This window comes from Rhinatrema bivittatum, chromosome 1 (genome assembly GCF_901001135.1).
Source record: "Rhinatrema bivittatum chromosome 1, aRhiBiv1.1, whole genome shotgun sequence".
Lineage (NCBI taxonomy): Eukaryota > Metazoa > Chordata > Amphibia > Gymnophiona > Rhinatrematidae > Rhinatrema > Rhinatrema bivittatum.
Genome location: NC_042615.1, coordinates 536,515,933 through 536,540,465, shown reverse-complemented (window position 1 = coordinate 536,540,465; position 24,533 = coordinate 536,515,933). Strand labels below are relative to the sequence as shown.

The 24,533-nt window shown below is 43.4% G+C and overlaps 1 protein-coding gene across 2 annotated transcripts in view; it reads left to right on the top strand.

The window, feature by feature from the left end:
* Nucleotides 1-24,533, top strand: part of KIAA1958 (KIAA1958 ortholog) — a 332,082-nt gene that overhangs the window by 291,191 nt on the left and 16,358 nt on the right. For both annotated transcript variants that reach the window (XM_029614255.1, XM_029614263.1), the window contains one exon: nt 18,378-18,550. In XM_029614255.1, the coding sequence (XP_029470115.1) occupies nt 18,378-18,550 (173 nt within the window). The remainder of the gene's footprint in view (nt 1-18,377; nt 18,551-24,533) is intronic.

Genomic DNA, 24,533 nt, shown 5'->3' with positions numbered 1-24,533 from the left:
CCTTATCAAAAATATCATATTTCTTTAAAGGAACATATTAACATTAGTCAAAGAAGTTGGCTAAATTGAAATTCTTTTTTAAGTACACAGCACACCCTATGCTCATGGGGAAAAATATCTAATTAAAAAGTTATCTCTCTAATTTGTGGCTTTTCACATACTTTAAGAACACTTATTCTCTGCTCGGTAATGCTTCAGACTCTCTGCTGAGGCTGTCATTGCCTGCTCAGTATGATGGCGAGAGTGCGTCCAACTACTATTCATCCTGAAGAAAGACCTATATTTTTCCTTTTAATAAAAAGGTTGTTTTTTTTTTCTCCTAAGGATCTATAGTGTGTAGTTTAACACTGTAGATTCTTAAGCATTTCAGCCCCAGTGACTTGACTCTTTACGAAGCTGTCTTTCTTTCCATGGCATGCCCCAGCAGTAATTCTTTTGTCTAAGCAAGAATTAAAATATGTGCTTTGCCATTGGTTCTAGTGCACAAAAGTGGTTTTGAAAGAGAGGCTTTTCCCTGTGTATACAATTATTTCTAAAAGCTGCTTCACCATTAGTTAATGGACAGAAACGAAAAGAAATGTTTTATATGTTGTATTTTTGCAATAAGTATTTGGGAGTTGGGAAAAATAATTTTATTTATAGTTTTACCTGCCACTGTTATTTACTGTGGAAGAGTTCATTTCAAATGTATGAAAAAAGGTATAATATGCATCTTTTGAATTACTGTTGCTCTTGAGTGACAAATCTAGACATAATTGATTTAGTAAATTATAAAGAGTGAAATAAAAACAGCTATAGCTGGTTAGTCAGTTTCCCCTCTTTATTTCATGCTAACACATTAGGGTTTGCTAAGTAGTGGGCTAGTTTTAGCTGATCATAGCAGCTGATGTCTTCAGAAGTTTAATTTCACAGTCCCTCAGATCAATGTGACTACTTGCATTTGGGTTATCGATACATTTAAAGAATTTTTAAAGATCTAAATATAATAACTTAAGGTAGCACATAACTAATTTCACAATAATTCTGAAATAAACAGCTCAGGGTTTGTTTTGCCCAAGATGCCAACTATAAGCAAACTCAAGTCACCATCTAAATAAATGCATGGAAAGGGTGGTGGACGTATGGCATTCCCTCCCAGTAGAGCTAGTTAAAACAAGAACTGTAGTGGAATTCCAAAGAACTTGGGATAAATACAGAGAATCCCTAGTGGCTAAAGGATGAAAATGAACATAAGGGATAACCAGCATTGGGATAACCTGCATGGATTAGCAATTAAATTACTGCCCTTAACAGAGGGCATGAGGGTAACCTGCACAGAGCAGCAGTAACCACTAAACATAATAAAAGTAAATAAAAGAATAAATAAATAAAGCTTGCTGGGCAGATTGGATGGACCACTTGGTCTTTTTTCTGCCATTGTTTAATTATGTGTTGCATCGGAGGTAGACCCTTGGGCCGAGGTGGTGTTGATGCAACCCGTAGGTAAGGACCTACGGGTCCCCACCGTCGGCAGGTGGAGTGGGCTGATAGACAGAGGCCGCTGGAGCTTCACCTATACCAGCCCTCATTCCTCGCGGATTGAGCCTTTGGGTGCCAGGGCCGGCAGGACTTAGGTGGGCCTCTTAGTGTAGTCGAAGTAAGAGTTGGTTCAGCCCAGAGATAGGTGAGAGATGGTACAGTCTTACTCTGGACTGGGTAATGTCCTGGAAACTCGGGCGCCAATGGAACAGAGGCAGAGAGAGGGCGCTCGAGCAAAAGCAGGCCAAAGCCTGAAGAAACCACATCCAGGGAGTAAGCTGAAGAGGCATCCAAGGACATGCTTGAGTCAGGGCTGGCGGCAATCCAGAGGCAGTGGCAAGCAAAACTGAGGTCTGATCATGGAGATAGTCAAGGGTGTAGTTAGGCAAAGCAGAGGTCTGGGCCTGGAGATAGGCAGTAGCATAGTCAGGAGAAGCAGAGGTCTGGGTCTGGAGAAAGGCCGTAGCGTAGTCAGGTGAAGTAAGGGTCTGGGTCTGGAGATAGGCCTAGCGTAGTCAGGCGAAGCAGAGGTCAGGGCTTGGAGAGAATCAATGGCAAAGTCAGGCAAAGCAAAGTCAAAGTCCGTGTAGTCAATCTGAGATATGAAGCAAGGTAGGAACCAGGAACAACAAGGAACAGGAACACAGGGAGAGACGAATCTCTAGGAGGCAACGAATACTCGACCAGCGAGGAGACCTGTTGCAAAGGCAATGCTAGGGAGCGCAGCCTGAGCTTAAATACTGTAGCAAAGTTGACGTCATCATCCGGGGCCGCGGCGGGATCAATCGTGCGTGCGCCTAGGGAGGGGCTCAGCGCGAGTAACAGTGTTTCTCCGCAGGCCACACGGAGAGGCCCGACGAGAAGTGGTAGCAGTACTGGGAACGCCGGGGACTGTGGCAGAGCCAGAGGCACCAGGGGATGCCCAAGGACTGAGCTGACGGCCCACCGCCGCCAGCGAGGAGGAACCAGAAGCTGGAGTCACTGTAGAAAGGTGAGGGGGCCGTGCCATGGGTCTGCTGCGGACGGCACGCGTAACGCTATGTCACTATGTATTCCTGTTTGTAAGGCTATTCCTGATGCTGAGCAAATATAGAGGTAGCGAACCCTAGTCTGTGAGAGCTCTAGGTAATTCTGGTTTACAGGATAACCAAAATACGCACAAATCATAATTTGTTAGCATGAAATAAAGGGTGGAAGATGACTAACGAGCTATAGCTGTTTTTATTTCACTCTTTATGATTTACTAAATCAATTACTTCTAGATTTGTCATTCATGAGCAACAGTAATTCAAAACATGCATATTACACATATTAAATATATGTTGAATATTTAATGTGGATTGAAAATAGACCCTTTAGCAGTTTTCATAAAATTGAGTTGGCCACCTCTGCGCTAACATACCAGGCTGCACAGCTCTAGTCCTTGAGGATCAAAAACAGATCTGGTTTTCAGCATATTTATTTATTTAAAATTTATATACCACCTTTTCAATTAAAAATTGATCAAAAGAGTTTACATTCGATCACATATATAATATAAACATAAAATAACCAAATCTATGAAATCAGATAAAAAACATACATAAAATAACATAGCAATCAAAGACTTCATAAATAAACATATTTAAAAGAACCATAAAAATAAAAGTAAAACAAGAACTAAACTAACAACTAGGCCTTTAGCAATTCAAAGAGCGAGAAACTGAATGAGAGCACATATCTGCAAAGAATATGCATCTGATATATTGCACATATTTGGACGACTGATTCTCAAGGTCCCCTAGCTGGTCTTCTTTTCAGGCTACACATAATGAATTTGCATGAGATATATGTGCATACATTAATATTGTTCTCAGAATCAAAGCATTCATATATATTGTACAGAATTCACTGCCCGAGACGCTACGCATTTTACCTGATAGAAAGAGATTCAAATGCGAACTAAAAACTAAAAAATGCGTATAATCTAACTTAAAACACCAGAAAACAGAGAGCCACAAAGACAATGACTAAAATAATAATCTAAACTCGAAAATTTACCCATTGAGAGAAAAAAATGAGATGGAAAATTCTTATCATTTGAAATCTTTGTACTCCTTACCTTAAACACAAGACCAGTTATTGATATGTAATAGAAAACGCTCTAGATCAGGGGTCGGGAACCCATGGCTCGCGAGCCAGATATGGCTCTTTTGATGGCTGCATCTGGCTCGCAGAAAAATCTACTAAATCAGTGTGTCGCCACACTTTCCAGTCCCCCGCTGACCCAGCTGCTCCCCGGTCCTCCTCCACCCGGGCTTAAAATGCTGTCAGCCCGGGCGGAACGCGGCAGAATAGCTGGAGTCTGCGGCATCGGCATGGTCTCTTCTTCCTGCCCCCCCCCCCCCCCGGCGGCCCGGAAGAGGAAGTGGTGAGCATCGGGTGCGTGCGCGGGAAGAAGAGACCACGCTAGTGTGCAGCGCGGCTCGGAGGAAAATAAAGAAGAGCTTCAACCGCGGCCGATGGGACTCCTCCTCCACGAGAGCTGAAAATGAAGGAGGTTAGCGTTGGGAGGAGGCTGCTGCTGCCGCAAGTTCCCGGGGTGGGGGGAGAGAGAGAGTGAATGAGCGAGCAAGCATGTGTGTTTGAGATCCTGTGTGTGTGAGTGAGAGATTGCATGTATGTGAATGATTGAGAGCCTGTATATTTGAAAGAGAGTATTTCTGTGATTGAGAGCCTGCCTGTGAGAGAGAGCATGAATGTAAGTGTATGATTGAGAACCTGTATGTGTAAGTTTGTGATTGAAAACCTGTTTATGTGAAAGAGTATGGGGCAGATTTTTAAAAAATACGCGAGTGTGTACTTTTGTTCGCGCACCGGGCACGAACAAAAGTACGCTGGATTTTATAAGATAGGCGCGTAGCCGCGCCTATCTTATAAAATCCGGGGTCGGCACGCGCAAGGGGGTGCACATTTGTGCAACCTGCGCGCGCCAAGCCCAGCGCGCGCTGCCTGTTCCCTCCGAGGCCGCTCCGATTTCAGAGCGGCCTCAGAGGGAACTTTCCTCTGCCCTCCCCCACCTTCCCCTCCCTTCCCCTACCTAACCCACCCCCCCGGCCCTATCTAAACCCCCCCCTACCTTTGTCGGCAAAGTTACGCCTGCTGAAAGCAGGCGTAACTTTGCGCGCGTCCGCAGGCAGCCCCGCTCCGTCCTCCGGTCCCGGGGGCTGGTCCGGAGGCCTCGACCATGCCCCCGGGCCGGCGCCACGCCCCAGGCCCGCCCCTGAAACGCCGCTTCGTTTCGGGAACGTCCCGGACACGCCCCCTCCCGCCCCTTTTCGAAAGCCCCGGGACTTACGCGCGTCCCGGGGCTTTACGCGTGCCGGCGGCCTATGCAAAATAGGCCGCCGGCACGCGCGGGCCTTTTAAAATCCGCCCCTATGTGTGTATGATTGAGATCCTTTGTGTGTGAGAGAGATCATGTGTATGTATGATTAAGAGCCTGTGTGTATAAGTAAGAGCGCACGTGTGTCTGTGTGTGATTGAGAGCTGGTTTAGGTGAGGGAGCATGTGAGTATGTGATTGAGAGCCTGTGTGTAAATGAGAGAAAGAGAGGACATGTTTGTAAGCATGTGAATGAGAGTCTGTGTGTGAGAGAAAAGACAGCATGTATTTATGTGATTGAAAGCCTGTGTGTGTGTGTAAGCGTGAAAAGATAGACAGCATGTGTGTAAATGTGTAATTAAGAGCCTATATAAGTGAGAGAGAAAAAGCATGTGTATATGTGAGTGACTGAGAGCATGTGTGTATAGGTGTGTCATTGAGAGCCAGTGTGAGAGAGAGCGCTGGTATGTGACTGAGAGAGGAGAAAGTTCCAAGCAAACCACCCCTCCTCCTGCTAATTCAGAACAATCTCAGGACACCTGGATATCAAACGTTCCCAGGTATGCAGAGCAAAAAAAATTTTTGTATCATTTTTCATTACTGGGTCTTTGTGTCTGCTATTTTGAAATATTTTGTTGGTATCTGGAAATTTTTTATATGAGTTTTTAATTATTGGATATTCCACTCATCAGCTGTTTCGAAATAGTTCTTTTTGTTAGTACAGTTTTATTGCTGATGATTTTATATTTCTTGATTTGTTTTATAAGGATGGGTGATGTTTCTTTTTTCCTTTGTTACACTGCATACAGAGACTCTGGCTTGTTTGCAGTTTCCAATTCAGTTTTTTCTGCATGCTTCTAGTTATGCGTTTTGGTCTCTTTATTCTATGTTAGGTTAGGGTCAGCACGTGATTCAGGTGAGGTTTTCTGCTGGCGTGTAGTTTCTGTGTAGGACTCTATAGCAGCCTGACTTGGTCCGTTTTCCTAATAGGAGATGTATTGGTGTCTTAAGGCCTGGTGTAATATTTTCAGAGACTTATTGTACTTTAAAAGTGTGATCTTACATAAATTGCACACATTTACTTGTATTTAGTTTTAAACATATTGTATGGCTCTCATGGAATTACATTTTAAAATATGTGGCGTTCATGGCTCTCTCAGCCAAAAAGGTTCCTGACCCCTGCTCTAGATAGATTTTAATGCCCGTACAGGAATACATCTGTAAGCAATCTTTGTTTGTCTGCTAAGTTATAATTATGAATGTCACTTTGTAAACCATTGTGATCTACAAATGGAACGACTATATAAAATGTCTAAATAAATAAATAAAAATAATATGCAGTATGTATATTCTGAAATCCATACTGGCTGCAAAGTGGTGTGGGAGGTTCAGTGACGAGGTTGAGTTGCCTTGGCCTGGAAGGTAGCATTCTCCATAGCAAAAGAAGCTCAGAGACAAGGGATTATCATGGGGAGGAGAGAGCGTGAGAGGAAATATCGACTTTTCCATGAGAGACTAGTGGATACCTGGAATTGCTTTACTAACCAAAAGAACAGCTGAATTCAAGCATATCTAGCACAGATACAGAGAACAGTGATTAGTTCAAGGAAGGGAGATGACCAGAGATCAGGTAAGCTGCAGTGATATGACAGATGGATGGATGAGCCAATAGATTATCTGCCTGCATCTGTTATACTATTGTATTAGCAATTCTAAGAACTGGATTAATTTGCATAACTTTGCCTGAGAACCAAGCTTGCTTGAGACCTTCAAGTAGTAGAGTTGATCCCCCCTGCTAATTAATAGTACTGTAATGTACTTTATAATAAAGGTATAAGGTTTTAATTGCACAGTGTTTACAGACAGGATATATGAGAACAAGCAACAGTAACATGGAATAGACTTAGTTTTCGGGTACTTGCCAGGTTCTTATGGCCTGGATTGGCCACTGTTGGAAACAGGATGCTGGGCTTGATGAACCCTTGGTCTGACCCAGTATGGCATGTTCTTAGGTTCTTAAGAGGAATTAGACAGTGTGGGACTGTTTGACCATTTATCAGTTTCCTTGTTGAGAAACCAACAGGTGGCAAGGCTGGTCATAGTATTCAGAAGCTCTGTAATTCTCTTTTTCTTCATTTAGATGACAGGAGCATAAAATAGTAACGACTTGGTGTCTGATGCAGACAAATTCAAGATCCACTAGATGATCTGAGGTCAACTTAGGAGCCTAGCTTTGGAGTTCAGCTCCTAAATTGGCCTTTTTGAAAATGTACTTAGGGACGTGTTCCTAAATTTAGGCGCCTAGTTTTACTAGAGGAAAAGGTTAGTTGCTTTGCACTGATTTTCAGCAAGAGGCACTTAATTTAGACCCCCTAGATCTAGAAAAATGAATAGCGATCCTAAATTTAGCTGAATGGCAACTTAGGTTTAAGATTTGACTGAAAATAGGTACCTAACTTAAGGGTCTAAATTTTATGAGCACAGTTTTGTTTTGTTTTTAATATTGGTCTCTCTTATGTTTGCAAAAAAAGAACCAGATAAATAAAAGAAAAACCTTGAATTGCTCAACTTCAGGGTTTTGTCTTTTTTTTTATAACATACAGAACCCTAGATGTTTGGATGTAGTCTTTGGTGTTTCCCTTGGCTTTTATTTCCTGAGATAATGTTACAATAATGAAGAAATGCGCAGAACTTTGTAGAATAGCATGTTCTTGAATTAAATAAGTAATAGTCCATTTATAAATGTGATTTCTGTGTCTTGTAACCCCAGAATCATTATATGTAACAAAGAGAGAATAGAATGTCATTAGACTGTCATTTTGGTTTTGAAGAAAACTGCAGTCTTTGTAGATAATGATAATGACAGGTACCAGGAAGTGGACGGTTCTCCTACGCTCGGTTCTCCTACGCTCGGGATTGCCAGTCCTCTCCACCCTTCTCCCGAAGCAACGAGAGCGAAAAAAGAGAAAAGGAGAAAAGCGACATGTGAGTGTAACTTACTCTTGCAGCCCTCCTCCGGAGACGCACCGCGGCTCCCCTGCCTCCCGGGGGCAGCCGGCGGCGAAAGCAGCCCCGCCAGCAAAGATGGATGCCTGCACAGGCCCTCTGACACGATCGCTCCAGCTGCGGCCACTTCTCCTGCGTGCATTCAGCCTGTGCGTGCAAATTGGCCGCTCAAGGCGTGACATCACCTTGAGCGGCCAAATTGCACGCACAGGCTGAATGCACGCAGGAGAAGTGGCCGCAGCTGGAGCGATCGTGTCAGAGGGCCCGTGCTGTCTTTTCGCCACCGGCTGTCCCCGGGAGGCAGGGGGCAGCCCCCGGGAGGCAGGGGAGCTGCGGTGCGTCTCCGGAGGAGGGCTGCAAGAGTAAGTTACACTCACATGTCGCTTTTCTCCTTTTTTGCTCTCGTTGCTTCGGGAGGAGGGTAGAGAGGACTGGGCTGCCCCTTTTTCGCTCACCGGCCAGGGCAGGTGAGCGAGGGCTGGGGGAAAGTTTGCTGCCTACCCTTACCCCTGCCTCTAACGCAGGGGTAAGGGTAGGCGGTAAGTTAGCAGGTTAAACGCGCGGCAAAACGGCAGGGAAAGATAGCGATAGTTGGGGCGCGGGTTACGGGATGCTAGGGAATAGCTAATTCGCTCGTTTGCATGCAATATACATGCCGCGTGCGGAAGGGGTTACTCGTTGATTTAAAGAGGCGGTAAGAATGAGTTAAAGGGGATAGTGGATCGCGGGTTGGGCTAACGCGGCCAAATTGGGAGTAGAAGGCGGGTTAGAAACAGGGTAACCGCGGCCGCGCTTTACTGTATTGACCTGTAAGTGATTTACAACATGAATTTGAACAGTTTATGCAAAAAATGTAAAATAAACTTAAAACATAATAAAATGAAATAGAAATCAACTCTATAAAAACATTCTTTCATCAAACAGCTTTTTAAAGCTTTCCGAAATTTAAGCAAATCCGTCTCTTCTCTCACATTAGAGTGTAACTCGTTCCAAAGTAAAGGAATCATTCCTGACAAAGATCTTGCTTTCAGACGAGAATGCCAAAACATTTTAATCTCCCAAACTTTCAGAAAATGACCTGCATTGATCTCAAACACCTATTGAGTTTATACCAATTTAATTGGTTTTTCAGCTGTGGTGCACCTACTCCTTTTAGCAGATAATGAAAAACAAAAATAGCATGGAGTTAAAAACACAATATCCAGAACTCTCACTGACCCAACATTGCATGCAACCCATTGGTTGTTCATATCCAAATACTTCAACATATCATTTGTAAAGGGCTGTGAGAACTCTGCTCTATAATGTGAAGGATTAAAAATGCAAAGCTGAAAAATCTCAAAGGAAAAGCTCTTGTTGTTCTGTATTCTTGATTTATGCAAAGCTAATTTTAACATTGAAGCTATACTCCTTCCTTTGTCCAACCCATCTTCCCTCCTCTACAAACGTACAGTAAAAATAGGCAACAACATTTTCATTTTTAATCCCCATTTTCATGAGACTGAATTGAGCTTTGACCCTTTTTTTTGGTTCTAAAATGGAAAATCGGTGGGAAAAGTAAATAGGACTTGTTTTGGTGATAATGTGCAACACTGGGTATTGTGGGAAGTTCTAATCAGATACTCGTGATCTGTTTTTTGGGGGGAAATTGTGAACATGCAGAAATTGGACATGCTGGTCAGCAAAGATGTGCACTGATTGTGTCTGTATTTATCAGCAGTGTGCATTAGAAGACCTGTAAGAAACCTACCAAAAAGGAAATGAATTTTTGAAATAAAAGAAAACAAACTTGAAGCCCTACAGAGGATGTTTCAAGCAGAATATCTTTAAACAAGATGATCCTTTCTCTGTATTGCAGGCTTTCTAGCCCAAGGCATCATCCCATCCTCTCCTCCCATTATCATTAACTCTGATCCATCTCCATTATCTTGTCATCTGATTTCCCTGAATATCGTCTGCCTCTGGCTGTTCCCTGCTTTTGTCTACTGCGACATTATTATTGGTCTGCTTTCTCAGCTGGTAAATAGCATGGCTCTAAAAAAAAAAAAAAAAAAAATGTTCCCTGCCCCTACCCTTCCCCAGTTTTGTAAATGTACTAGATAACAGGCTTCTGAGAGAGCCAGAGACTGACATTTTAAGCACTTGTTCACTGAACCACATTTTCTAATTGACATGATTGATCTGCATTGTAGTGAAACGTGTTGAGCATCTATTTTTTTTACACTAGAGCAGGGGTAGTCAGCTTCAGTCTTCGAAAGCCACAAACAGGCCAGGTTTTCAAGATATCCACAATATAGGGTTGCCAAGTTTTCCACAGACCAGGACTGGATACTTGAGGGCCTGGCTGGGAGGCGGGGGGGGGGGGGGGGCGAAGAAGAGAGAGGGTACCTGACCCTCCCTTCATTTTCATAAATATGAATCAGTTTGAAACATATGCTCGCTCTCTCCCCCCCCCCCCCTCCAAATACACGTGCTTGCTCTCTCTCTCCACTCCAGTTGTGTGAGTGCATGCATGTCTCGGAGGTGAATGGGGTAGACACCTGGGGGAGGGTGGGGTGGATGGTGTGTTTTGGTGGTGTTTGCCCCATTTCACCTCAGGCTTCATTAGATTTTTTTCCCTTCCTACTGCCCATAGTTACCAAGTTGCCACCTTTCCACTTTTGCCTTCTGATGCTTCCTCCTGCCCCTGGCCACATGAGAGAGTGAGAGTGTGTGTGTGAGTTTTTGTGCAGTGGTGCTTTTTCCGTCCCTGCTGCCCATAGTCACCTTTCCACTTTTGTCCTCTCTCCCTACCCCCTGCCAGCATGGACTGGAAACAGAGGCTGGGTTTCATGGTGCTGCTCATGTGCTAATGTCGGCGGTCAGTGGTCCTCATGCTTTGATTTTAATCTGGATTGACATATTTCAGGAATTCTGCAGAAAGCATTTTTTAAATTGCCTCAGTTACATTCTTTGCCACCATTACTGACTAGATCTACAGTTTGCAAAGCACTTCAGGCTTACTTTGCACCATCATTGGATTACTGTAATGCCATTTTGGTGGGTTTACCAGAAAGATCTACCCGTCGGTTGCAGGAATACAGAATATGGCAGCAAGATTCATTTGTGGCTGCCCCAAGGAGAGTGAACGTGGGTCCTTTGTTGTTATATCAGTTGCGTTGGCTCCCATAAAAGTGCAGATCAACTTCAAAATAATGACTCTGGTCTTTAAGGAAGTGAAAGGAAAGGGAGCAGAATATTTACCACAGTTGTTGAAAATGGACATTCCACCTAGAAATCTCCGGTCAAGAAATGAAATCCTCCTCCACGTGCATCATGGAGATAAGTGGGTAAAGTAAAAAAAAAATAATAATAATAATAAAAAATCATAAGAGAATGTTTTCAGTAATGGGGGCAGAACTTTAAGAAAAAAGTGAAAACTTGGCTTTTTAGGCAATGAGGAGATTTTAGATTGGAGGCAGGAAAAGAAGTAAAACTGCAAAATCTATGTCAGTTTTTTTTACCAGGGGATAGGAGAGAATGGGTTTTAACTGATGTCTAGAGGGGGGTAGTTTGGGTATGGGAAGTTTTAATGTTATGTATTTTTATGTTATATTTGTTGTAAACCCCTTTGATCTGCTTTGTAAGTTTTGTATATGCAGTATATAAATAGTAAATGAAATGCCGTCTGGCGACAACAATGGAGTCACAAAAACAAAAAAAATTGTTTTCTGGCCACTTAGCACTTCAAATTATTTCTAAACTGAAGAAACTGCCAGTTTTAAAGAGCACCACAGGAAATATCATATGGTGTAAATATCTTCCTCTTGTTGGTTTGTAGAAAGTCTTTAGTTTAACTGCCCATGAGTTAACTTGAAACCATGGAATCGTTGGCGTGATAATTATAACACAGTCAGAGTCAATCACTTGACATTCTTTCCTTGACTTTAAATTATGCAGATAGTATCCTCTTGCAGCAAGAGTCACAGGGTCTGGTAAATATGACACTGAATATATGCAACATTGTGTGTATGCAAAGTCCAGTATATCTGTGAGATAGTTTGTGCACACAATACAGCATATATCTGTGAAACTGTGAGTGGGTCAGTAGAAGAAAAAAGCAAGAAAAACACGGGAGAGTAAAAGACTGTGGATTCTCTTGAATCTATCACCTATCTGTTATGTTTCCGTTTCAAGTTGACATCATCTATCTAAGCATAAACAGTTTTACAACTGTTTTCAGTACATCTTTGTGCAAGTGAATATATGTGCATCAGCACTTGACAGTATAAATCAGTGTGTGGGTGTGTTTTTGCTGTGGGGGAAAATCAATACGTGTTCATAAGTGGGATGGAAGATTTCATTTGTTACTGGATTGTCTTTTATAATTTTCTGTTCTTTACCTAGAGACTGAGGTGAGGCTTTTTTTCCATGGCTGTAATTCAGTTGTTTTTTGCTTAGTACAGTTGATCAGCTTTGAGGCTTTGATTTGTTTGTAAAACGTTTCAGGAGTGGGAAGCTGGTTCTTTGATCCCGCATGCTTGTAGGTGGATTGGCTCCAAATGTTTTCCTGCAAAATTGTCCTTTGGGAATGTCATTGCTGAATTTATTTTATAATTCACTGTTTCTTATTTGGAGATTGAGGAGGTAGGTTTTCTTTAGTTGTAGTTCAGTTGTTGGCTAGTAAATTCCTACTCATTTTACTTTTTGGTCTTCTTTTATAGACTCTTCTCAAAGGTAGCTCTTTCTGTAACCTTTTTAATTAAGGCCAAGTGATCCCTATAGCCAAATATGGTATTTATAATACACTATTTCTTAGTGGTTATAAGGGATAATCAGTAAAGGAAAATTTTGAAAACATGAGATTAATTTTTTTTGAGACCCAAAAGGGGGAAGAAATGATGGGGGGTGTTCAGTGTAATAACCGTAAGGCATTAATCTTTAGAAAGACCCCTGGAGGTTGTGGTATTACCCTACTTATTTCCAACCTTCTGGAGGGGAAGATGGACATTGCTCAGACTAGAATTAGCCACAGTTAAAGAGACCACTAGAGTCCACCAAATCTGTCCCCACTTTCACAATCCTAAAAACAAAGAGTAGAAGGATTACAGTGGATTTAGGTAGGGCTATGAGTCAGAGTCATCTCTCAAACAATACCTGTACACTGTTCTTACATGGTATTGATAACAAGTTAAAGTCCCAGAGCTGAAGATAGAGGTTCAATGTAAAGAAGAGCTCAATTGTACCGCATCTGGAGACTGTTCATTGTGGATCTAGTGACTTTTTTTTTCAGATACTAACTTGCAGGTGAATTTTCACAGGAATTACACATGTAAATGTGACATACTAACATAATTTTCAAAACCCACTTACATGGGTAAAGTGCATTTACATGTGTAAAACCCAATTTTAAGTATGTAAATGCTTTTGAAAATCAGGCCTTAGATTGTAAGCCCTTTGGGGATAAGGAAATTCCTAGAGCATCTGAATGCAATCCGCTAAGAAGTGCCAAAAGGCAGAAATAAATAAAAAATCATTCCAGTAAGAGGAGGAGTAGATTTGAGGGCATGGTTGGAGAGAGCCACGGTGGTTAAATGCCTGTTGGAATCCTTGGGTAGCTAAGATCAATATTCATACATAGCCAGCTAAATAACCCCTAGATTCATCAAAATGCTATAATATCGCATGGATAATGCTCTCGGTAAGAAAAAGGGGCGTGTTTAAGGTAAGCTCACATGTTTCGCAGCTCGTGAACTGCCCAGACAGGTGTCTATATGAGAGAGAGAGAGAGTCCTACTTATCTGGCTAAGTAGCATTCAGCATTTTTTCCAATATTGGAGCCAAAGTATTCCTAGTATCACTAGAGCAGTTAAAGGAAAAGGTAAGATTGATGTTACACTCTACCTGAGGACAATTGACCTGCCTAAGAATCAAGTCAACATAATACAAGAAGAGTTCAAGAAATTAGGTGTGAGGGTCTTAGGCAGCTATCAAGGACAGTTGTGTTTTCTAAGGTGTTATCCTGTCTTTCTCCTTGCCATAAACAGGTAGGTCACGCAAATACTTAAGAGCATAACTAAAGAACTAATGAAGAGAATTTTAAATTTCATGGGGTTCAGGGTTTGAACCTGGTGGGATAAAAGATTTTACAATAACCTGCATCTGTCTGAGAGGTACCAAGATCCTTGTTAAACAACTAAAATCATACATTGACAAGAATTTAACCTAGATGATGGGGGTGGCACTCCAACAAACAAGGCAAGTAGAGAAATGCATAGGTGTGAATCTCACAAAACCCGTAAATAACAGTGCGGACAAGGGAGTAGGTATGATGATAAGCAGAGGGAAGACAGGGCAATATACAATATCTGGAAAGCTAAGTACACAAATGCTCATACAAGTCGATGCAATATTGGCACGCATTAAACAGCACTCATGATTGAGTGCCCGCTCTCCTAACATCCACCTCTTCCGGGTGCCCGATTTAATATTTTCCTTGGCTTGAACTCCATTTACCGCTACTCTTTGTCACCTCCCATTGAACCCGTTTCTAACACAGTCACTTTAAGGCCCACACCGAGGGTACTCAGTTTATTTATATGTCGCCTATGTGACACTGTGTCAAAGGCCTCACTGAAATCCAAGTACACTGTATTTGGTGCTCTCCCCTGATCCAACTCTCTAGTCACCCAGTCAAAGTAATTGATCAAATTAGTCTGACAAGACCCACCTCTGCTAAAAAAAACAAAAAAAAACAAACTTGCTGTCTTGGCTCTTGCAATCCGTCAGATTCCAGAAAGTGCCCTATCCTCTGTTTTAGCAGCAATTTCATTCATTTACTCACCGCAGAGCTCCGACTAACCAGCCTCCTCCTTCCTTCCACTTTTGTGAAGAGGAACCACATCTGCATATGCTTTCCTTCCTTTAGAGATGAACCCCAAGGTCCTACATTATTGTTTTCTTAAGGGTGAATTTTAAAAGAGTTACTCACTTTAAAAGGTCCATATACATGAGTACCTGGGCCGAGCGTAAACGACTCATATTTTAAAACAGCCCAATTATGCGCGTGCACGAGCAACCAACTGTGCGGGAAAAGGGGTAGAGTCAAGGCTTGTTGGGGCATTCTAGGCGGGGCTAACATTTACGCATGTAAATTCATATTTTAGATCTGGTGGCTGCAGCACTCAGTGGTGACCTATTAGCAGAGCTTATTTCCTTCTGCTCAGGATGAGGTGTAAGTCTGAAGAAAACTCATTTTAGGCCAAAAACCACTGGGGTAGATTTTATAATTTTGCGCGAGTGCGTACTTTTGTTCGCGCACCAGGCGCGAACAAAAGTACGTTGGATTTTATAAGATAAGATCTTATCAAATCCGGGGTCGGCACGCACAAGGGGGTGCACATTTGTGCAACCTGCGTGCGCCGAGCCCAGCGCACGCTGCCTGTTCCCGAGCGGCCTCGGAGGGAACTTTCCTTCACCCTCCCCCCACCTTCCCCTCCCTTCCCCTACCTAACCCACCCACCCCCCCGGCCCTATCTAAACCCCCCCCTTACCTTTGTTGGCAGATTTACGCCTGCTGAAAGCAGACGTAAATCTGCGTGCGCCAGCGGGCTGCTGGCGCGCCATCACCCGACCCGGGGGCTGGTCCGAAGGCCTCGACCACGCCCCCGGGCCGGCGCCACGCCCCCGGGCCCGCCCCCGAAACACCGCATCACGCCCCCGAAACGCCGCGTCATTCCCGGAACGCCCCCGACACGCCCCTTTTACAAAGCCCCGGGACTTACGCGCGTCCCGGGGCTCTGTGCGCGCCGGCGGCCTATGCAAAATAGGCGCGCCGGCGCCCTGCGTGCGTAAATCTGGCCGGATTTACGCGCGCAGGGCATTTAAAATCCGGCCCACTGGGTTTTTGGCCTAAAATGAGGGAGTCTGGGTGAACAGGATGGAATGCAGGCTGATGAACCAGCGGGGTCTGGTGACCAAGAGGTAGGCTGGGCAAACTGGTGGACTAAGTGGTCAAACTGGTTATTTCCTTTACACGTGCATGTTTTAAAATGTGCTCACTTGTGCATGTAAAAACTGACAAATTCCTAAGGAAGACATGCAATTTATATTTGCTCGTATAGCCACTTAAAATTAAGAGCACACATACGCACCCTAGGCATATTTTAAATAGTACATGCGCACTTGCATGGACGATTTAAAATTTCAGCATATGCGTGCTCGCGCCCAAATACGCATTTATGTGGGTGCACACATGCTCGTTTCAGGGTTACCATCCCTGCATTCCAGTGCCTGAAGGAGCAATTTCCCACAGATATGTTTCTTACCAGCTGTCTCTTTTTTTTTCTGTTGTGATTCTTGGCTCTTCTTAGCAGCTTCTCTTCTCTGTATGGTTCTGTCATCTGGTACTTCGGTGTCCAGAGGAATCGCTGAAAAGAACATGTTGACGCAGACACATGAGTAATAAGAAACTAGGGGGGATGAGGGCAGCTGGCAGTAGCAGACAGGATTATGACACGTAAGACAGAAAAAAAAAGAAGAAGCTGCCAAAACTAAATGTAATGATTTGAAAAACGGCTCTTTGGTTGGAATACTAATAAAAGCAGCATTATAGGGAATTTCCTTTATCGCAACATGAACAGTGATGTTATGACTGGAAGCTCTGTGCAGGATCGGTGTATTACACCCAGTTTTATTGTACCACACAATATCGCATGCTAGGGTTAAAAAATGTCTCTGAAACCATGAGAGAGAGAAATCAGAGATACGTTTTGCACTTTTGATTTGTGTGAAAGAGTACTTCCTTATGCCGTTTTTCTTTTCAAGGATAGAGCTGGAAAGATGGGAGATAAATGAGTGACAGTAAGCTAGATAGATGAATAATCGAGGAGCTGCCTTTTGGATCCAAGAGGCAAGAGCTGAAGGTCAAATACAGTAGCTGTTCAGGTGCAGATGAGGCTGTGTTCAATGGCGAGAGAATGGGGAACCAGAGGACTCCATGAATACCGTATCGGCTCCAGTCCTGAGTATTCAGCTGCCCTTGTAAAGCATCATGAGACTTTTATTCTCATTGGCTCATTAAGAAAATAAAGACTAAAATCCATAAAAGCCTGGGGATAGGAATTTAAATTTAATATAAGACTGGAGTAAAACATCCTAGGGCTTTGATATTCAAAGCGTGTTCAACGCTGTTTAGCCGGATAAGTTCTAACTAGTTAACAGGGTCATTTATCAAACCGCGATGTGGCCTTATCGCAGGCGATTATGCCCTATCGCACACAATAAGAACCACATCGCGGCGGAAATATATTTAAATTTGGGAAAGGGGCGGGGTAAAAAAACATTTTAATTCTGGGACCGCTGTGGGCGATAATGTTTTATACATTATTGCCGGCAGTAGCACCGGAATTAACACCACCTTTTCCATTGGCAGCATGGGAGTGATACGGTGCAGCGCGGCCACAACCACGACGGGCTGCACAATTTCGCCCCCTCGCTGCTTTTTTATAGCACAGTTCATCATTCTGTTATATTTATATTTATAGCAGAATGATGAATCTAGGCCTTAGTTACTTACACGGCCAGCTTTGAATATCTACCCCCTAGTGTTCGTGGAACCCATCCGGTCAGCCTATCTGTACATGCAAGACATAGTCCTCGCTTTCTGTCAGGCTTAATTGCAAGTCATTTAGATGCAGTTGATATTTAACTATTTTCCAGAACAGTTCCCCTACACTGGTTCCATAATGAGGGCAAGTCTAATTAGCCCACAGTATTGTAAGGTGCATACACACACACTTTGTAACTAATCTGCTCTTAACTGGTCAAGCAGTTTCTCTTTGAAAAATGCTTACAGGGTATGCAGGTACAAAGTGGCCACGTAAGTTTGCATCTGCTGTTTCTATGGGCTGTGGAAAGAGGCAAAACAGCAGCCTAGTTTTAAAAATCAAATCTATATGCATTGTTTCCCCAGCGCACCCCAGGACTGCCTCTTGTAAATCCAGCTAGAAGTATGCATGCTGTGAAAGCCCATGCATGCTTTTATCTACTCTGGGAAGAGGAGCAATTTGCAACCAGGGCAATCTATTTGAGTTAAGCCCCTTATGAAAACTCCTAGAGGGTAACAAAATATTAGATTAATGTGCTATCTTTTTATTTCTGAAAGCCATGGAAAGACATCCCTAGGAATCAGGCTTAGCCAAACCATCTAGGTTGCTTTCATTATGTATATTACTTGCCATATATGCCAATGTTTTTAACCAAGGGCAACCTCGAGATGGCCTAGTGTTGACCCCAATGCTGGAAATGCTATTCCACTGATTAATATGCCATTAAACGGGTATTTAAATATAAATTATTCATTGTTCAGCAAAACTGCTATATTTTAATTGGCTTGAACTTGTATTGGCTCATATCTCATGCAAGTCATTCCCAGACATTATTAAATCCAGTACACCGAGGATGGGAGGCTGTGACAAATTATTTTGACACCTTTTTATTTTTGTTTCTAGCATATTCTACCAAGCTCAACAAATTCCCAGTGTTTAATTTTAATGATGAACTGAAGAACCTGTGTATCAGCGCTGTGAGCCCTAATACTACTAAGGCGACATTATATGCTCTCAACGTGTGGAGATACTGGTGCATGACAAAAGGACTTAAAGAGTATATGGATTTCACAAAGGTAAGCAGCTCTTTTAACTCGTGCTCCTGCAACCTCTTGGATGGGAGTTGAATATTAACCTTCTATTCATTTTTATCTCTTCTTAATATTAGCACATGCACTGTTGTTCAGAAGAGATTCTCTGAGCTTCCAGAACACGTATGGTCTTGAGGTGCAGCACAGTAACTCAATTACACAACATCCCCACCCTGAAACATAGCTGGTAGTGCTCTTAGTCCATTTACCAGTGTACAGCATAGGTGCCCACCCTGCAAGAGGAAAAAAAATCACAGTAGTCAGCGAGGCCCAGTAAAAGAGATGCCCCTTCGTCCCTGGGACCCGCCCATGCAGCCGAGAATTCCAAGGTCACTGTACAATCAACTTAGAGCTAGGGTCTGCTTGTAATAAAACCGAGGTGAGATTGCTGCATTTCATTTGGGAATGTCAGGTGCCCCCAGGTAGGTCAGGTTTTCACTAAGGAATTTCTTTGCTAGGTCTGTGCTGGGGAAAAAGTGATCACCTACAAGATTCCTTCCTGATTTGTACTGGGCTAAAAGAAGTTTTTGTACAATACCTTCTCCTTCTCTTGGGCAAACAAGCTTCTCCAGCTTGTTTGCCCAAGTAGATATCCCCTATTCTTCTCCCTTACACCCTCTGATGTAATACCCTTCCCTTTCCTCTCTCCCACACCCCCTGGCATAATCACCTTCCCTTCCCTTTCCCTCACACAACATAATCACCTTCCCTTTCCTTTCCTCTCCACCTCACCTCCCTGACATTGTTATTTATTTTATTTTTATTTATTTATATTCTGCTTTTTTTTCCGGTACTTCAAAGAGGATGCCGTCTTCCCCACACACTCTCTCACACTCTCTCACATCCCTTTCCTCTCCCTCGGACCTTCCATTATAATAACCTTCCTTTTCCTTCCATCCACCCGCCACCTAGTGCAATCACCTTACCTTTCCTCCCCCCTGCACGTCCTCGCTTTATAATCTTCCCTTTCTTCTCCTTCACACTCTTCTGGCATAATCACCTACGTGAAAAACGCCTTAACGCATGTGAAAATGCCATGACGCGAGTTGATAAATGATCCGATGTATTTGTTGATCCATAGCTATGAATCGTTGTGATCTTTACATGGAACGACGGTACATAAAATGTCTAAATAAATAAATAAACCGCAACTCTTTCCAAGAAGAAATATTTCTTTGTTACTCTTGCAGTTTTTCAGCCTCAGATTAAGACCTTTTGGGGCCATGCTATATTAAACGTGGAAATCTTAACGTGCGCATGGCGCCCGCAAGGGGGGCACCATGTTATAAACAAATTAGGGGGTCGCGCTAGCAAGGAGGCGCTAGTTTTTTCTGTACTTCTTTTACATGCTCCAGGCAGGCATTAATACCTGAGAGCTAAATGTGCGTCTGAGACGCACACTTTTTTTTTTTTTTTAATGCATTAGGGGGTGGATTAACTCCTATTTAATCCGCGTCCAAGTGCAGGTTATACAGTGCGCTCGGCTGAGTGCACCGTTTTGCATCGGCCCCTTTGTGTTACAATTTCTTTTCCACTGAAAAATGTTTGATTCATCTGCATTAGCTATATTTTTTAAATATTTGAATATCTCTAGCATATCTCTCCTCTCTTCCTTTCCTCTAAGCAAGATATCCACACACAAGCACGGAATCTGTAACATAAGCATCACCTCATAAGGCTTATGTTACAGATTCTGTGCAATTTTGGTAATTGTTCTCTGGATTATTTAGATGGTACATCCAGTCTTGTTAATATCTAATGAGGTCATTTAAATATATAGGGCCCAATTTTTAAAGTTAGCCTGATAAATAACAGACAAGCTGATACAGTAAAGCACGGCTGCAGTTACCCCATTTCTAATCCGCTGTGTACTCACAATTTGGCCGCGCAAGTCTAACCCGCGATTCACTATCTGTTTTTACCGATCCTTACCACTTCTTTAACTCGACGCGTATCCCTTTCTGCCCGCGGCAAGTATATGTATGTAAACGATCCGATTAGCTATTCCCTCCCATACAGTAAAGTGCGCCCCGACTATCGCCTTTTTAACCTGCTATCTTGCCACGTCTTTAACCTACTAATTTACCGCCTACCCTGACCCTTGCGTTAGTGTGGTGAACTTAGCCGCCCAGTCCCAAACCAACCCAATCCACAGGAAAAAAAAATGCTTCTCGCACTTAGCCGCCCAGTCCCAAACCAAACCAACCCAATCCAAGCCCAAGCAGAGATAGACGAAATTTCACAGTCCCAAACTTTCCCCCAGCCCCTGCTCACCTACCCTGGCCGCGGCCACGCAAGCCCCCAGCAGCAGCAGTAGAAGTAGAAGGGCAGCGAGAGAGAGCGGCTTCAGCAGCCCCGCCGGCGAAGGTGAATACGTGCACACCTGTAGGTCCAATATGGGCACTCAAGGCAGCGAAGGTGCATGCGCGCACGCCGTGACCTCCGACGTCCAGCTGGTCACGACGTGTGCGCATGCGCCTTCGCTGCCTTGAGCACCCATATTGGACGTACAGGGGTGCACGTATTCATCTTCGCCGGCGGGGCTGCTGAAGCCACTCTCTCTCGACGCCCTTCTACTGCTGCTGCTGGGGGTTTGCATGGCCGCGGCCAGGGCAGGTGAGCGGGGGCTGGGGGAAAGTTTGGGACTGTGAAATTTCATCTCCCTCTGCTGGGGCTTGGATTGGGTTGGTTTGGGACTGTGAAATTTCGTCTCTCTCTGCTGGGGCTTGGATTGGGTTGGGTTGGGACTGTGAAATTTCGTCTCTCTTGTCCGTCCGAAGGAGGGTGCTTTGTTGCGCTCCCTGCCTCCGATCGCCGGCTGCTGGGGCTTGCTGGCGCCAGGCGCTCAAGGCAGCGGGGTCTGTAGGAGAACCTTCCACTTCCTGGTACCTGTCATTTCAAACGTCATTTGAAATGGCAGGTACCAGCGCACCCAGGATACTGTATAGGCGCTGTATAGCGCCTATACAGTAAAATGGATTGCGCTTCATGGACGTGCGTTGGACGCGCGTTGGACGCGGCTTGCATTTGCATGCCATTTAAATACAGTATCGAGCAGTAGGTGATCCGAACTGTGGGTGCTGCAAACGCGGGTGCGCCGGGCACTAACGCACCTCTTTCTACCGCACCTTACTGTATTGGCCCGTTAGCCAGATATAACTTATCCAGCTAAATTGTAAGGAATATTCAGGTGCACAGCTATGTCCCTGAATATCCATGTACATTCCACTACATAGCCAGATAAGTTATATCGGGCTAAATTAGATCTGCACTGTGGATGATCTAACTTATCTGATTAATTTAAATGGATAAGAATGAATGTCGCTACTTTTCCACTTAAGTTAATCAGATAAATAGCACCGCCCCAATCCGCTCCAGCCTGCCCACTTACTATCTGGTTATCTCCTTAGCCGGATAAGTGACTTATCCTTCTAAATGGTGGCCGCTGAGCATAGCCGGATATTCAGCGGCCGCCACTTAGCCGGATAAGATACAGTTATCCGACTAAGTGGCACTGAATGCGCTCTGAATATCGGCCTCATAGCTTTTAAATTTAGGGCATTTGCATGTGCATTACCATTACTGTTGGGAACTGGTGGTCATCTTTAGCACTGGCAGCACCCTATACAAACAACAGGAACAGGGCTGCCCACCAACCCTGGAGCACTACAGGTGGCGGTGCCCTTTTAAAGCTGCTACAGCACTCTGTTCTCCATGACAGGGAGGGAGGGAGGAAGGGTCCTTCCTTGAGCGCTGCAGCAGCACCTATTTAAAACGTCTACAGCACCCAAAGTTGGGTCTTCTCCTCCCTGAGACAACTGGGCTGAGGATGCTGTGGAAGCAGTGTTCACGGCCTATGGGAAGAGGGGAAGGGTCATTGCTTAAGGGCTTACAACTAGTGGCCAGATTCAGAGTCCGTGATTTCAGGATTTCTGAAAGAGGACTGTCACTGTAATGGCCAGACTAGTTATATTTATTTATTTAAAATCTCTTATTGACTGCTTCCCTACTCAAAAAGAGTCACCCAAAATGGAATACAAAGAAAACATGGATAATGATCATATAACGTACACATAGAACTGGAAATAAAATACAATACAAATGTTAACTCTTACACAGCTCACAAGAGGATCAATAAATTCCAACAAACATATGCTTAGTCTAAAAAACTTGATCTAAAGAAATTTGGCTCGTAATAGTTCAACTTAAAAACCTTCTTATACCTCAGATACCATACATGAAAAAAGAGCTCCACAAAAAAAACAAGATCCAAATGCAGAATTGTCAAGCATAAATTATTTAAATAAAAACAGGCATCTGGTCATTATCCTTGAGAAAAGAACTAAGTCTTCACCTTTTTCCGAAAGTTCTTTTCTAACCTAACATGTGCAGGTAACAAATTCCATAATGAAGGTGAAACATTTGAAAATACCTGAGCCTACAACCAGGCTCGTTCCATTTCTCTACAGGATGGAGTAGCTAACAATACCCCTTGATTTGATCTCAACTGGCACCCTGGGGTATACCAGCTTAACTTTATTACTCCAATAATCAGTGCTCCAGGCCCACAACACACGAAAAGTCAAAATAAGAATCTTAAAGTTGAAAGTAGGTAATACAGCGAAAAGAGATGTTCTACGAGAACTCCCTGACACCATCCTAGCAGCTGCATTCTGGACTATCTGTAGCCCATGAATGAGCCTCTCAGTGCGGCCCACAAACTGGCCATTACAGTAGTCCAAATGAGGGGTAGCCATTGTCTGAAATATAGACTGAAAACCCGCAAATCCAAAAATGGGTAAAATTTCAAAGTCAACTTATATTTTCAAAAAGTCATTCAGTTTACTTGGGAGAGATGATCTTTCTAAAGCTAATGCAGAATCAAAAATAACTCCCAGGTCCTCACAAAAATAGCCGGTTTTATTCCATCTGACCCCACATTTATTACTAAAGGAAAGGGATCTGCAATATTCACTATCTGCAATATTCTGTATTCAGAATTAATTTATTCTTATTCCTCAAAAACAAATTTGAAATAGGTGGGAGAGTGGTGGGAAGGAATATATAAATAAGAGCAAAACTCCTCAGGTAGTTGCATATGAAGGCACATGGCACCAGATCCCCCATCTTGGTTCAGATTGGATTGGAAGTACCAAGGAGCCAGGAGGAGACTGCCAGGTCTGAAAAATAAAAAACAAACTTTCCCCTAGATCTTTTTGCTCTCTTATTGTGTATTTAACTCACCCTTTTCATTGGTAGCTGAAGGCGAGTTACATTCAGGTACGGTAAGCAACTTTTGCACTTATCTCTCTACTTTACCAATTTTGGTATTTGTGGGTTTTCCACCCTTTTTTAATGTTTATCCACTTACCTCCTTTCTGTATTGACAGTCTCATTCAACCAGCTTCAATCTTCCTCACCCTTCATCTGCTTTAAACACTTGCCAGCATAGGGTCTAAATTGTTGAACATGGTCCACAATTCTCCTCTCAAATCTGTATAGTCTTTTATCCCCCCTAAAAATCAAATCGCTCTTCCTTGTACTAGTTCTTCCACCATGCATTAAAATTTCTGGTGTGACCTATCTTGTCTTCACCTTTGCCTAAGACTTTTTCCTAATTCCGTGAACTTCTTTGGTACAGCACTAACTTTGCTCCTAACCCAGGTCATTTGTCCCTAGGTGTACCATGGCATCAAGCCCCCCCCCCCCCCCACTCCTTTCTTTCAGCTCTACATCCTTCCTAGCCGTGAATCTCAGAAGGTATGTAACCATCTTGTCATGTTCGATTCTTGCTCCCAAATCCATTCTTTTGATAATGGAATCTTCCACCAGAAAGCTTTTCCTTGTCTTCTGACCTCCTCTGTCATCTTTTGTGTGTTGCTCTTGCCTATAGTGGACCACCTCCTTTAATTCTGTCTCCACTACAGATGCCATCGTTGGACATTATCTCACTGCCAGGGCTTTAAAG